The 15,579-nt window shown below is 41.2% G+C and overlaps 1 protein-coding gene across 7 annotated transcripts in view; it reads left to right on the forward strand.

Moving 5' to 3' along the window:
* Wdfy3 (WD repeat and FYVE domain containing 3) overlaps window positions 1–15,579 on the forward strand; it is a 280,520-nt gene that overhangs the window by 142,712 nt on the left and 122,229 nt on the right. For 6 of the 7 annotated variants that reach the window (XM_013502725.1, XM_013502727.1, XM_005401374.2 and 3 more), the window contains 5 exons: window positions 6,059–6,526; window positions 7,722–7,823; window positions 10,283–10,476; window positions 12,566–13,023; window positions 14,436–14,519. In XM_013502725.1, coding sequence (XP_013358179.1) covers window positions 6,059–6,526; window positions 7,722–7,823; window positions 10,283–10,476; window positions 12,566–13,023; window positions 14,436–14,519 — 1,306 coding nt within the window. The remainder of the gene's footprint in view (window positions 1–6,058; window positions 6,527–7,721; window positions 7,824–10,282; window positions 10,477–12,565; window positions 13,024–14,435; window positions 14,520–15,579) is intronic. The other variant, XM_013502728.1, reaches the window with a different exon arrangement.

Here is a 15,579-nt window from a genome sequence, read left to right on the forward strand (position 1 = left end):
GGTAGACATTTGCTTGTATTTGACTGTGTGCTGTGGGCATTCAGATAGAAGTTTTATGAACATATGTTTTCATTTCTTTTGGGTGACTGCCAAGTGCTGGAATTCCTGGGTCATGCGGTGCATGCAGGTTTAACTTTATGCAAAACAGTCAACTCTTCGGAAGTGGTGCTTGCGTTTAATATTCACATCAGCAGTGTATAGAAGTCCTAGTGGCCGGGACTGTCCTTAATAACACTTGATGCTGTTAGTTTTGTTCGTTTTCAATTTTAGGAAGTCTAGTGAGTGTGTTTCCCAGTCTCTAATTGCTTTTAATTTTTATTATGTAAATGACTGATGAAGTTGAAAATCTTTTCATGGGCCTGGTTGTCACTTTTACCCCTCTGTTGTTTCAGGTCGTTGTGCTGATTACTTGGTAGGGTTGTTTTATTGGAGTTATAAGAGTTCTTTAGATATTCTACATAAGTCCTTTATTACCTCTTTATCCTTCAATATATATTTTGTAGTTAGGTTCTTTTAGTCTTGGCTTTTTCTGCTCTTAACATCATCTTTTGAAGAATATAAGTTTTCCAGGGACACAATCCAGTTTTTCATTTTGCCCTGTTGAAGAAATATTTACTTACTCCAAATTCCCGATGATCGTCACCAACATTTTCTTCTTGTAATATCTTCTTTCTAATGTCTTATTTCCCCAGTGCTTCCTCTTAACTGTCACGGAGACCATTTTCAATCAGTTGTGGCATAGAGCAGGAAGTAAGAGCTCATTTATTTGGTTTTAATTTTGTTTTTGTTTTGTTTAGTTTTTGGTCTTTTTGAGACAGGGTCTCACTATGTAGTTCAGGCTGGCCTTGAGCTCACTTTGTAGCTGAGGCTGGCCTCAAACTTGCAACGATCCTCCTGCCTCAGCCTCCTGAGTGCTGGGATTACAGGCGTGTGCCACTACCCCCAGCATATTTTGTTTTGTTTTTTGTTTTTCATGTGGCTGTACCAGTGTGCCAGGACACTTTCTTGAAAAGATTCTATGTCTGCGACTCTTTCTGAATTCTGTTTGTCTGCATGTCTGTCTTTAAGACAATCTAGGCTGTTTTGATGGCTGTGGTTTTATTTTAATAAATCTTAAACTTATTTAAGTTGTGTAATTTTGTTCTTTTCAAAATTACTGTGGCTATTCTAGGTCACTTGAACTTCCCTGTAAGTTAATCAGGTCAGTTTTGTTGGGGGAGAAGCCAGCTGTGATGGTGGTTGGGAATATACTGACACTGAGACCTTGTTGGGGAGAACTGACATCTTAATAGTATGGAATCCTGCAGTCAATCTAGGAAAACGATACTGCTCCTTATTTTGGTCTTACTTTTTGTCAGCAGTGTTTTATAGTTTTCAGCACATAGAACTTTCAGGTTTTTTGTTAAATTTATCCTTCAATGCTGGTACTTTTATGAAAGAAATTGCTTTTTTTTCTGGTGCATTTCTTATTCGACTGGTCTGGGTTAGAGATGATAGACTATGGTATAGGGAAGGAAATGGGAAATCCAGTTATAACAGTGTCATGTGGCTGCAGCCTCCTGTCAATTCTTTATTCACATTGCTGATGGGAAATATATTTCTTGGTTTCCCTGGTTTCCCTTTAATTATCTGCAAAAAGGATATTCTTGTTGCCAAGGAATTCTTACCAAAGTAGTGATACAATGACATTTAAAAAGGAAACAGGAATATTTGTACCTTATGATGTTGTCCACATCCTTACAGCTTAGCCACCTTGGTTTGGGCATTGATTATAGACAAGGGAGGCAGCATAGAAATACAAAATTTAAAAGAAGTCAGCTCGGGCTGGGGATTTAGCTCAGCGGCAAAAGCGCCTGACTGGCAAGCGCAAGGTCGTGGGTTCGGTTCCCGGTACCGGAGAAAAACCAAAAAAAAAAAAAAAAAAAAGTCAGCTCAGTTACTATTTTGAGCATGTTGGTTGGCACGTGTATACGTGTTATTACTCGAAAATGACAGTTTCTATAGTAGACAGCAAGAGCTTTTATAAAGCTTTGTATCCTCATCAGCAGAGCGACTTTCCGAAAAAGGAAATTAAAGAAACAGTGCAACCCTTCCCTTTAAGTGGAAAATACTCATTGGTTTGGTACCAACTTCAGGCTGTTCTTCCCCGCCCCCCAGGTAGTCTATATTCTCTAGTTCCTGAGGTTGCACTCCATAACCCATCGCTAGGGGGCGTAGCTCAGGGGTGGAGCATTTGATCACATAACTCATCGCTCTCCAGTTTCCCTTTGTTCCACAAACCACATGTTTCCATGTTTTTGCAGAGAGTGTATCTCGTCATGAAAAAATGTTTCCATGCTTTCCTGAACTTCAATCTGACTTGGCCTTACAAACGTTTTCTTAGTACACATTAGTTTAGGCAGCACCAGGGTAAGAGTACAGCGTTATTTTCCCCGCTGCAGATTTTTTTTCAGTGTGGTAACTGCAGTGCCTGCTGCTTTCCTTCAGCATGGACTTGCTTTGAAGAGCCCATGGTGTGCTGTTCAGTTTGGGGTGCAGCATGCCCAGGGCGAATTTTCACTGGCTTCCACAGTATAGCTTCACACGCTGTTTATAACCTTTTTTTTTTTTTTTTTTTTTTTGAGACAGGGTCTTGCTCTGCAGTTCAGGCTGGCCTTGAGCTCGCTTTGTAGCCCAGGCTGGCCTCAAACTTGTGGTGATCCTCCTGCCTCAGCCTCCCGCGTGCTGGGATCACAGCCCCGGCTTTATAACCATTCCTATTAGCCACGTGTGGCCATTAGTCATTATTTTCTGTCTTACACTTCCTGGATACTTACTGATTTCCACCCTTTTTTCCTAGCTCTGCTTACCTCCCCTAATTTAGCTGTGTGTGGGGGAGCTATCCTGGGTCACCATTGGCATCCTTTTTTTTTTCTTTTTTTTTTGAGATAGGACGTCACTATATAATTCAGACTTGCCTCGAACTCACTGTGTAGTCCAGACTGACCCTGAACTCTGCCTCAGCCTCCTGAGCACTGGGATTACACAGGTGCACTACCACGCCTGGCTCGCCATATGCATCTCTGGCCAGTTTTTCTATCCATCTCCTCTTCGGGTCTGTCTTTGCAATCTAACTCCAGTGACATGAAATCTAATAGCTAAGATTTAGCTATTAAGGAACTTTTGCATTTTTTATTTAGACTTTTATTCTTATTTTATTTTTCTTATGCTTGTGTCATTTAGACTCCTTTTTCAAATGTTCACCTTCATAGTTTTCATTAGATGGAAAATAGGATAGCTCTGTTCTTTTGTTGTCTACATAGATGTTCTTCAAACCTTGGACTAATTCATTTCTTTTGCTTCTGCGTGTACAGACTTGAGAAGAATACAGCAGTGATTGTCATATTTTAGAATGCTTTTCTCATTTTATCACTGTTTCTTTTAGCTATTTTTATGCCTAAAAGATTGGAATCAGACTTTGAAACTTAAATAAGTGAATCCAGACTTTGAAACTTAAATAACATGTGTCTGTTTAGCTAAAATATTAGAGCTTTTATGTACTGGTATTTAAGAAATACGCCTGTCATATATATTATTTTAAATTTTTAATTATTATTCAACTTTCCTTAATTGAATATTTTAGGAATTTAATGACTGTGACAAGTAACTGCTGTTCTTAATATTAACATTCAAAATACCGTGTACTTCAAATTTGTAAGCTACTGATTTCAGTATTGATATTCAGGGGTTCCTTTAGGTACTCTTTTCTGCTAGAAAGCTAAATTATCAGAGCTTATTAATTTCCATTGCACAGATTTTTAAATTTGGAAATAATATTGTACAGGCAAACAAAATCACTTTCCCCTGGCTTAGTTAGAAGAAATGTTTGAGCTTAAATGTAGATTAGACTGAGTGGTTATTGCACTGGTTAAAATACTCTGCCCTTGAAGGCAGCCGTGGGGGTTAGTTCATCTCAGTATTCCTTGGTCATTTACTGTAGTCAGTGCATCTTAATTATCCTATCACAACCTGTTGCAATGGCCCGTAGAAGAGTTGGCTAACAAGTAAGATTAAAGATGAATCAAAAAATACATTATTCTAAAATTTGTAAGCCTGCTGACCTTCTGGCCCCTGTTTCTAAGGTTATCTTCGTATCTGAAGATTACCGTATTTTACATTACATTGTTGCCTTAGTTTCTTTTTTTGCTGCTGAGACAAAATGCCAGACACTCAGAATTAAAGGAGGAAGGGCTGGGGATTTAGCTCAGCGGCACAGCGCCTGGCTGGCAAGCACAAGGTCATGAGTTCGATTCCTGGTGCTGGAAAAAAAACAAAAAAAAAGAAAAGAATTGAAGGAGGAAAGGTTTATTTAGCTCACAGTTTGTGGAGGGTTCAGTTCATGATCAACTGGCTCCAAGGCAGGCTGGCACATGGCAGAAGGGCAACAGTTCGTGGCAGTGGAAGACAGCAAAAGCAACAAAAAACTGAGCTTTTCACAGTGCCCAGAAGGTACCACAGCAACAAGACAGAGAGAAGACTCGTATAGTATGCAGGCTACCCGCCCTAGGGTGGGTGTACCCTTACGCTCAGCATTGGACCATGAATCAGTCACAAACTCTACATTCAGCCACCTCTGAAAAGCCCACCCCCATGACTGCATGAGGCTTTGGTGGGGGCATTAGGTACAAGCCATAACAATTGTGTTCATGTATATATGTTGTTTAAAGCACTTCTTGTCTTTATTGTAGTTTGTCCTTGTGGTTGATTAGTAATATGTCTTACATTTTGTGAACAAAGTCACTTGAAACCAAATAGTTACCAAGCTTGTAAAAAACCAGATTCAAGTTCAGCTCTTATAACTTCTTTTCTTTAGTCATAATTAATATCACTTAGCTGAAAGATGTAAAGTATTGGCTAGACCTCATGGTTAGCTGAATTTGTCACTTTTCTCACATGTAGTCTGGCTTTTATATTTGTATGTCAATTTTTCTAAACTTGGTTTTTGGTGACTTATAGATAAAAAGTTAAGCTGTTCTAAACAGAGCAAACTTAGTAAGGAATTGAAAATAAATATAAACCTTTGATATTTGACATACATCAAATATATTTAGACATTGTAGAAGAAAATTGAAATAATATATATAGGATAAAGACTTAAAAATCTTCATGTTTTTCAAAGATGTTTATGGAAGGAGTTCTTAGCAATCTTTCTAATCCATTTTATGTTTTTCCTAGTTCTATTTATACTGTGTTTCTAAAAACCAATGTATTGTGTAAGAATCTGTGTTAATGCTTTTGTCATTCTTGCAGGTGCTAAATACACCTAATAGTTACGGAACTGGGAACAATTTTTAGAGGCAAATTCGTGTTATCATGTGCTTCAGATGTACCTTTCTGTGTATTACTGTCATTAACCTGCCCTATGGAATTCATATATAAAGGTGTTTATTTTACAGTCAATGGGCTTGAAAATCAAAGTTTTAACAATATATTTAGTAGTTGGCCAAAAATTGCTTTAATGAATGTTTGTATTTATGTAAGGGAATTGCAATTTTAGTTTGAAAACAAATTTCCAAATTAAAATTAATGAAAATTATAATGCTATGATTATAACGAGAAAGCTGAGATGCAGAGAATTCCCCCCGCGACTTCCTTCCTTTCATTCCCACTGCCGCCAGCAGTGACTTTTCAGTCTCTTCGGGTTGAGCAGCAGCTGTGCTTGCGCTCAGGGTCTGTCTTAACTGAAGCAGAGCGCAGCACCGTGAGTTTCCAGAGCCCAGCGCTGGCCCCTGCAACGCAGTAGGATTTTATCCTCTCTAAAGCAGTTTCAGTTTCCAACATATGCTATTCTTGAATTGAAATATTCATAATGGCACATTAAAGTTTTACTTGCTGTTATTTATTTGTCATTAAATGATGTGAACCTGGAGAAGAAAAATAAGACCTGTTGTGCACACAGGACATATTCTTAGCAAATAGCTGATACATGCTGAAATTTGTGTTACGTTTATACAGACCAGTTTGCTGTGACTAAAATATCACATGGCGCCTACTTTTGTGTTCCTGTTTCCTATTTTAGGTCACAGTGTGAGAAACATCCAGGCCTTTGCAGTTCTTCAGAATGCATTCTTAAAAGCAAAAACCAGCTTCCTGGCCCAGATCATCCTGGACGCCATCACAAACATTTACATGGCCGACAGTGCCAACTACTTCATCCTGGAGTCACAGCACACGCTGTCACAGTTTGCTGAGAAGATTTCTAAACTCCCAGAAGTCCAAAACAAATACTTCGAGATGCTGGAGTTTGTTGTTTTTAGCTTAAATTACATCCCTTGTAAAGAACTTATTAGTGTTAGTATCCTCTTAAAGTCTAGCTCGTCTTACCACTGTAGCATTGTTGCCATGCGAACTCTTCTTAAGTTTACAAGACACGACTACATATTTAAAGATGTGTTCAGGGAGGTGGGCCTTCTGGAGGTCATGGTAAACCTTTTGCATAAATACGCTGCCCTCTTGAAAGATCCAGCCCAGGCACTGCATGAACAAGGTAAAGCCTTTTCTGTAACTTCGCTCTTCTTTGGTAAAGGGGTGTAGGAAGTTTGTTTATGCCTCTTGCTCCTTTCCTGTGATTGCCGGCTCGAGTGACTTCTGGGTGTGCCTTACTGTGACATTCTAGTGACTGTTTCCCAAAGTCTGTTCAACCAGACCTCCCTTAGGGAACTGGGGAAGAGTTTTATCCCTGAGGCATAACATGTGTGATCCTCATAACTAGTGTTTGCTATTCTCTGCATCTAAGTAGGAATTTTAAAACTCTGAAAATAATTGGAATTATTCATTATGATTTATTCTCTATAACTAAATGTGTGGCTACTTCAGATTTTTTTGTAGAAAGCAAATACATCTGTCTTGGAGTATTATATACACGTGTTATCTTTAGGTATCTTCGATAAATCTGAAAGAAGTGTAGTTGTTTCTGGCAACTAATAAGTATTAAGTGAATTAATGCAAATTGAATTGGTCACTTTATTCTTAAAGTCTTCTTTCTTTTTGGTGCATTAAAATCCAGCATTCTCCTATTAGCATGCTTAATTAAAAGCACTATGGGGTAAATGCATTTAATTTCAATATTTTTAATACTTGTTGGATACCTTTCTAGTCATACCAAAGTAAGATCTGTTAGTGATTTCCAGCCCACTTTTAGCAAGATGTTGGACATGCGTATTATTTTTTAATGAGTTTATTGATACAATTTAGATATACATCATAATCACATTAATCGTAGGAAGCTTGTACCTGTGTGTGATATATCTTAGTTCCTCTTTTTTTCCTCCCATTCCCTTCTCCTCCCTTCAACTCCTCTTTCCCTCCTTACTTACAAAGTTTTGTTTCCATTTCATTCTTTTCTTCTCATTTTTTTTCTTTTCCCTCCCTCCTCCCCCGCTTCCCCTTTCTTTTTGAATAATTTCTTCCTGTTTCACAATATCTATTAGGTATTTTGGTCCTTATTTAGGAAACTTGCAGTTTCCCACACCAGGGAAACAATACGCTATTTACACGTGTGTGTCCCATTTGTTTCTCTGAAGAGTGTGGTCTCAAGGTGCCATTTTAAAGGTTGTATTGTATCATTTGAGTGGAAAGTGAATGTCAAGGAAATAGTTAAAGAATTTATTAAAACCAAAGCTGAATCTAGAAAGAATAAGCGTATCACTTTTGTGATTTGCATCTTTAAACTTCTTTCGCAGGGGACTCAAGAAATAATAGTTCAGTTGAAGACCAAAAGCACCTGGCTCTGCTGGTCATGGAGACACTGACCGTGCTCCTGCAGGGGTCCAACACGAATGCAGGTAACCAGAAGGGAGCGGAGCTGCCCTCGCTACACCTCTCATGGGGCCCGTGCTCCTGAGAAAAAACTCTCGGTTCATTGATGGGATGGTCAGAGCCTTACAGGTGCAGTCCTTTTGGACCATTTGAAGTGCACTAACGACAAAATATGTAACATTGTTACTATTTGAAAACGTCTTTACTGCTTTTTTCGTACCATGCCTTGTGCTTAAAGTAGTTTTCTAAAAAATTTTTTACTTACATAATGCACTGTTATTTAAATAATTTGCTTTTTATGTTTTCTCTCCCAAATATTTGCTTTTGTGGTGATTTTCTTAATTTTGAAGTAAAACATGTTGGAGTATTGCAACATTACAACATTAGGGAAATAGCAAAATAAAACCTAATCTCTCCAAGGTAAAGTATTTCATTGAATAGTTTGCTTTAGCAGTGGTTTCATTTTCTTTCTGTTTTTCTTGTCTTTTTGAGACGGGGTCTCACCATGCAGTTCATACTGGCCTTGAGCTCACTTTGTAGCCCAAGCTGGTCTTGAACTCGCAACGATCCCCCTGCCTCAGTCTCCCAAGTGCAGGGATTACAGGCGTGTGCCACCATGCCTGCCTCATTTTCTTTCTATAATTAACAGAGCATCCAACTATATTTATAAACTATCGTGCTTACTTTTTCAAAAGAGTCCTTGAAATTTTAGTCCACATCCAAAAACTATGAGGCCATAAGGCCAGTGCAGCCCGAGGAATAAATGAGGGGCAGGGTGTTGAGGTGAGCAGGCAGGCTCAGATGGCAGCCTTGGAGGATGTGCTGGGAGCTTGGGGTGTGCTTGCGGGTTAGGGGAAGGCCCTGGGTGGTGGAGCGCCACCCCGCAAGGCGTGACTGCTGAACGTAGAGAAATTTGGCCACAGCGTGTTTAACATACAGTATGTGCATCTGGTCCCATGCTGGGTGTTAGAGATAAAGAGATAATTCCGTCTCCAAGAAAATTAGTCTAACTTAGAAAGGTGTGAACGCATCACTGTATAAGTAGTTATTTAAATGCAATTTTGGCGAATGCCAAACAGAATTGATTGAATTTAGAAAGTAATTGAAATGGTGAGCATGAAGTTTAGTGAGTGCTGTGGCACCGTTTTCTGGTGTGACACGCACTGTCCTTACTTCCACCAGTTAGATTCCGTTGGCTGAGGGCTGCGGAAACGTAATGAGGATACGTCAGCAACAGTTTATTCCGCAAATCTTGCTGAGGTGTCGGAGAGTGGTAGGGGAGGGCCTGGACCATCTGCTATTGTAGGGGAGTGGAGAGCTTGCCCGTGTGACCAGTTCCTCGTGCATCTCCCAGGGCACCAAGCATTTTCACACAGATCGTTTGTCCTGTCTTTCTTTCCCTTGTTAAGGCGTTGCTCATAGTAACCATTTAGGCAGTATTATCCCTTACGGTTATGCGGTGGTCCTCACCTGACAGCCAGTAGTGAGTATGCGTGACCTTCCCATAATCACAGACGTCACAGATTGCATGTGACCCACACTCTCTGCACGGTCACTAAACTCTCTACAGTCAGCAGACGGCCACGAGGATGAGTACAGTGGCCACCACAGCACATGTTCCACGCAGCACAAATCAGGAGGAAATTCAGGTTTCACAGGGGACCAAACACACAAATAACGTGCTACCTGGATGAGGTCAGTAGTAGAGATGTAGACCGTCTAGTCTAAAAGCGTACAGAGTAGAATTCCTTGCAGGGGTGCTGATCCAGGCCTTAGTTTGTGTGGCGCATGTTTTCACCCACGTGGATGGTGTTTGCCGTGAGGATGGTGCCCCCCGTGGGCAGAAGTACAGGCTGAAGACCCGCTGTGGTGGTATCTGCCCTGCCCCTGCTGTCGGGGGTGTGTGACCGACCGTGGACTGCCGCGTGGTGGGGATGAGGGTTCCATCAGTCGGACTGCTTGATGGCCCGGGGGCAGGGCGATGGCTGGTTTTACTGCTGTCGAGTTTGTCTTCCTTGTTCTTCTGTCCACCTATTTGACAGAAGTGCTGGTTCCTTATAATTTTTTTCATGGTGACTTATTTTACTCTTTTCCTGATATTATTTTGCAAGCCTTGCTCAGTTTACGTCCCATTTACTTGGTTTGGTTCATTCTTCATCTAAAACCCTTTACATAAATTGGCTTCATTGTTGGGCCCCCTGATGTCTATCTATGAAGTCTCCATGTCTTCTAGGTCTGGAGCATTTGGACATGGGACTGTATCAGGGCATTCATCTTGTGTTAAGAAATCTAGAGAAAATGCGTGTGTGCGTTTACTGGCATCCCGCCCTAGCTTTTGCTTTGTAATTTAAAAGGCAAAATAGGTGCTCAGATTTTACTTGCCTTCTTTTGAATTGGTGTCTACAGAAGAAATTGAATTGAATTTGTCCAGCTCCCCTTGGAACACTGACGTTCTCCACGCTGTACCTTTTCTGCTTCCTTCAAGGGATTTTCCGCGAGTTCGGAGGAGCCAGGTGCGCACACAACATCGTGCGGTACCCGCAGTGCCGGCAGCACGCCCTCATGACCATCCAGCAGCTGGTGCTGTCTCCCAACGGGGACGACGACATGGGCACCCTCCTGGGGCTGATGCACTCGGCCCCACCCACAGAGCTGCAGCTGAAGACCGACATCCTCAGGGTGCGCTTGCTGGGCCTGTGTCCGCTCTCCTGCTACTGGAATCCGGGATGATTTTCAGTCGGTTTATATTTCAGTCGGGGACAGGGAAGTTACAGAAACCCGAAGTACAAAAAATCCATAACTTCATGCACACGAAGGATTTGGTGAAAGTCCAGTCTTTCATGCATTTCACTATATATTGACTTACTGTTAATAAACTTCTGTAGTAATTATCTTGGCTTATAGGAATTAAATTAAAAAGTGAGTTAGCCAAGTGGAACATCTTAATAAATACTAAATACATATATATGTCGTAGTCAATATAGCACCCAGTGTTATATTGGGAAATCACCCAGTGTTACACGTCTATGAAATAAAATGTTGTATTTTACATATATACATGTATAGTGTCATGGATATTCTAGTAGATCATAAATAGTGCACTACAAGATTTAGGTATTTGTTCTCATTTTACTCCTCAGCAGTCCTATATAATAAGTCACACCCTATTTACCACATGGGAGAGATTAGACAGATGATATAACTATCTTGTAAGTAGTAGACCTGACCTCAGACCACGGGGAAGATTACACGCTGTGTCTTAAGTCATAGACACTAGCTGTATTACAGATACTGACACAGAAGGGGAAGGAGCCCGTTGTGTGCATAGACAGACTTCAGATTGTAGTTCGGGGCTACATGATGTCATGGTTAAGTGCACAAGAGGGGAGATTAGACCCTCCTGGGTTTCGGTCCTACCTTTGCTGTTACATACTCTGTACGGTCTTTGGCAAAGTATTTCACCATGTTGGGCCATAACTCTCCATCTGTAAAATAATTATATTAATAATGAAATAATTAGCATTGAGCATCTCTAATCTATTTTATTTTTGTTTTTTGAGACAGTGTGTCTTGCTAGGTAGTGTAGGCTGGCCTTGGACTCACTTTGTAACCCAGGCTGGCCTCAAACTTGCTGTGATCCTTCTGCCTCAGCCTCCCAAGTGCTGAGATTGCAGGTGTGGGCCATGACACTCAGCTTAGCATCCCTAAACTGAAAATTTGAGACCCAGAGTGCTCCAAATTCCAAAAGGTTTCAATGCTGATGTTATGCCACAGTTAGATAATGCCATAATCATGAAACTATTTCATGCATAAAATCATTTAAAATATTGCATAAAATTACTTTCAGGCTATTTATGTAAGGTACATATGAAACAAGTGAATTTTGTATTTAGACTTGGGTCCCATCCTCAAAATATCACATTATATACATGTAATTATTGTGAAAAATATCTGGAAAATTTCTCGCCACAAGCATTTTGGATAAGGGACATTCAGCCTGTAATAATGTAACACATAGGGTTATAGAGAGGATTAAAGAAGATAACTTGAGAGAGCTCCTGCTGCCTGGTGCCTAATATGTCCCCAATAAAACATTAGGCAATATTATAATGAGCTCTTTTTAGCAGTAAGCCAAGCTAAAGTATAGCAGTTCAGGAAATGAAGAGTTAGATTTACTTGTTCACTTTAGGTTTTATTTCCTGGAGCTGTTCTGGGAAAGGGCAAACTTTTAGCCCTGAGACTCCAATTCCCTTTCCAAGAGAGAATGTCCATGAGTCCTCTAGCATAAGACCCCTCATGAGAATCTGGTCACTTTATACTGAAGTGCAAAACTTTAGATCTTGGCTGCCCTGACCACCTCTGACCCTTCCCAGAATAAATCTATTTATATACACATTCACAGACATGATGGTATAAAACTACACTAGAGTTTGTATCCTATTTAATAAAATTACTTTGTAATCTAAACTCATGAATGTCATTGTCAGTTAAACGTGGAGGAAAAGCGTGTCAGCCAGCATTTGGGTATAACCTCGTTTATCAAAAGAAATGTGTGATAATGTTACCTGAACTTATCTTTTGCCTTTAATGTGGCAGTTTGTAAGTAGCAAAATATTTAATGTGCTTTTCATGTAACTACTTCCTGGGTAAATGACGAATACATTTTTATCCGATCTTCACAGAGTGGTGTTTGCCTTTGACATCCATGCGTGGGGGGTTTTGTTCTGGTATATTAAGAATTTGAATTACGTTTGCTTGTCCCCTCTAGGCCCTTCTGTCTGTCCTTCGAGAAAGCCATCGTTCCAGAACGGTGTTCCGGAAAGTTGGAGGGTTTGTGTACATTACATCCTTGCTCGTGGCTATGGAGAGATCTCTGAGCTGTCCCCCCAAGAACGGCTGGGAGAAAGTGAACCAGAACCAAGTGTTTGAGCTCCTCCACACCGTGTTCTGCACCCTGACCGCAGCCATGCGTTACGAGCCAGCCAACTCCCACTTCTTCAAGACAGAGATTCAGTATGAGAAGTTGGCAGACGCCGTTCGATTTCTTGGCTGCTTCTCAGACCTTAGGAAAATAAGTGCCATGAATGTCTTCCCCTCAAACACACAGCCGTTTCAAAGACTGTTAGAGGAAGAGGTGATTTCCACGGACTCCGTGTCACCTACCTTACGGCACTGCAGTAAACTCTTTATTTATCTCTACAAAGTGGCCACAGACTCTTTTGACAGGTATGGCTCTGCTCTGTCTTCTGTGTTACGGGGTGTCCTCGGCATGACATCAGCAGTAGGACCCAAGAAAAGTGAAACAAGGGAACCTTCTCCTGTTTGCCCAGTGTTTATCACCTTGAGGAGTTACTGTTGCCCTGGTGTTCATCTTATCAGCACGGAGGTCTTTATATTATTTGTAAACCCAGGTTCAGTTAGCTTTCACTGCACTTAACAGAAAATGTATAGGAAGCTTGTTTGATGCCAGTGTTTTGTTCTCTTCTTCCTCTTTACCCTCTTTACGCTCAAAACATTGGGTTCATTTGGACTTACTGATACTGGTCATCAACAGGGGAGCATGTTACAATCATGCATATTTTCAGATGACAGAGAGCCTGTCAGTCCCAACGTTTCATAATTCTTAAGAAATGATAGAGGTCATTAGGAGCCTATTGGTGTCTTGAATTGTGAAGTTCAAGAGCCCATCAGAGTCATTCACCAGTGCCTGCGGGCAGCTGCTGTGTGTCAGACCACTGTGCGTTCAGCCAGTGAGGACAGCTCTGTGCCGGACTGCCATGGGCCTCACCTGCCGTCAGCTGGTCATCAGTCACAGTGCGTGGTGGCCATGTCCATGACGGGGAAGCCCAGGGTTCTGGGGGACACTCCTGGAGAGCCTCTACGTGAATCGCTTATGTTGTCCTGCAGCTCTATTGTTTTTTCATTAAGTCTTCTTTTTGAAAATAATGCAAGAGTGATTGTGCTGCTAATTTATCTGTTCCAAGCAGTATCACTTCTAAGCTACCAGTTTTCATTCTTAGTATAAATGAATTGTTCCTACCTTGTATTCAGAAGTAGACCAAGTAGCCCGAGCTTCTCTTGCATTTTGTTTTCTTTACTGTGGAATATCTACTTTTAAATATCTACAGAGAGAATTCTTGCATTAGAGTACTATTTCTTAGTCTTTAATGTTTAGATTTGAAAACCCAGGTACTATAAGAAAGTTGTTTCCCTTTTTTTCTCAACTTGAAAATAGAAATATGTATCTGTTAATACTGAGAGTAAGCGTAGGATCGTCAGCCTCGTCAGCCTAAGCTGCGCACATGTGTGCAGTAAGACCCAGCTCCTTTTCTCTTGTTCTCTGCTGACCGTAGTTAGTACACCTCGTTTTTGGTTTGCATTGTCAGAAACGGGGCCTAGAGCATCCTGCTTAACCAACATGTTGCATGTTACCGTGGGTGGAAGCAGCCTCTTCCTCGAGCACGCTTTCTGTTGCATTCAGCGCATGTACTGTAGCCGTGTTGCTGGTTCCTGCTGACTAGGGAGGATGCTCCTTAGTCAACTTGGACTGGCATTTCTTGTGAAACTAACCAACTGCCAACCTGGTGTTCTCTTCTTCTAACCTCTCTGCACCACCCTGTCTGTTTTGTTGTCTATAGTCGTGCAGAACAGATCCCTCCTTGCCTGACAAGTGAGTCTTCTCTCCCCTCTCCCTGGGGGACACCAGCTTTGTCCAGGAAAAGGTACTGATCTCAGAGATGTCAATCTTCATTTGTGAAGGTTTTTTTCCTGTGCTTACTTATGTGTTAATGTGGTGATTGTGTTTTGTAACTTTAATATTTTCTTGCTGTTCAGTTGTTTTTTTAGACTTAAAAATTATTAATTTCCTTTGAGAATATTGACAAGAATACAGTGTATTTATGCTATGAAGCCCTGAAGGACATGTAGAATCTTGCCTCTCTGTTATGTAACCTAACACATCTCTATTATGTATCTACACCATGTTCTACATATTTTGTTTTAAGAGCAGGTATTATCTGTTATTAAAAATAAGATAAGTAGGATACTTCCCACTCTTTCTTTCTGCTTTAAGTGTCGGGGCGTTTTTGCTTGGCGCTGTGACTCCAGGGTGAACCTCGCAGCTCCGGAAGGAAGTGTGTATTTTCTCATTTGGGTCAGCTGGTTGAAGTCTGATGCTGTATTGGGGACTCGTCAGAGCTAACCTTTGAAAAACTGAGGACAGTTACCTGCCCAGGATGTATACTGCCTGTTCCCATGCAGAACCGTAAACTAGTCTAGCCTGCCTTAGCCGCAAAGCTTGCGAATGTAGGCAGCAGCAGGTGCTCAGCAAAGTGCAGTGAAGACTCATGGGTGTGTCCTTTTGCACACAGCCGCACCGAGGGCTAGTCTTCCTGGGGCACCACGTCCTTTTCTTTCCCTTGTCCTCCTCCACAAGCAAATGCAGATCCCTAACGCTTCTGTAAATATTTCCAGCTTTTACCAAAGGGGAAAAAAAAAAAAAAAATCCCAGTGATCTGTTGGATTGACTGCTTGAGACAGTGTCTTGCCATGTAGTTTGGGCGGCCCTCAAGCCTACTCACTGTGTAGCCCAGGCTGGCCTCAAACTCGCAGTCAGCCTCCTGCCTCGGCCTCCCCGTGCTGGGGTTGTGGGTGTGTGCCAGCACACCCACATACCTTGTATTGTTTGAATCTGACTGCTATTGTTCAGATTTTGAAACTTGGGTATAATTGTGGTTCGTGGGCCAGAAGTGCTGATTGCTCCCCATGCAGCCAGCCTTCTGT

This window comes from Chinchilla lanigera, unplaced genomic scaffold (assembly GCF_000276665.1).
Source record: "Chinchilla lanigera isolate Chin_1 unplaced genomic scaffold, ChiLan1.0 scaffold00073, whole genome shotgun sequence".
Classification (NCBI taxonomy): domain Eukaryota; kingdom Metazoa; phylum Chordata; class Mammalia; order Rodentia; family Chinchillidae; genus Chinchilla; species Chinchilla lanigera.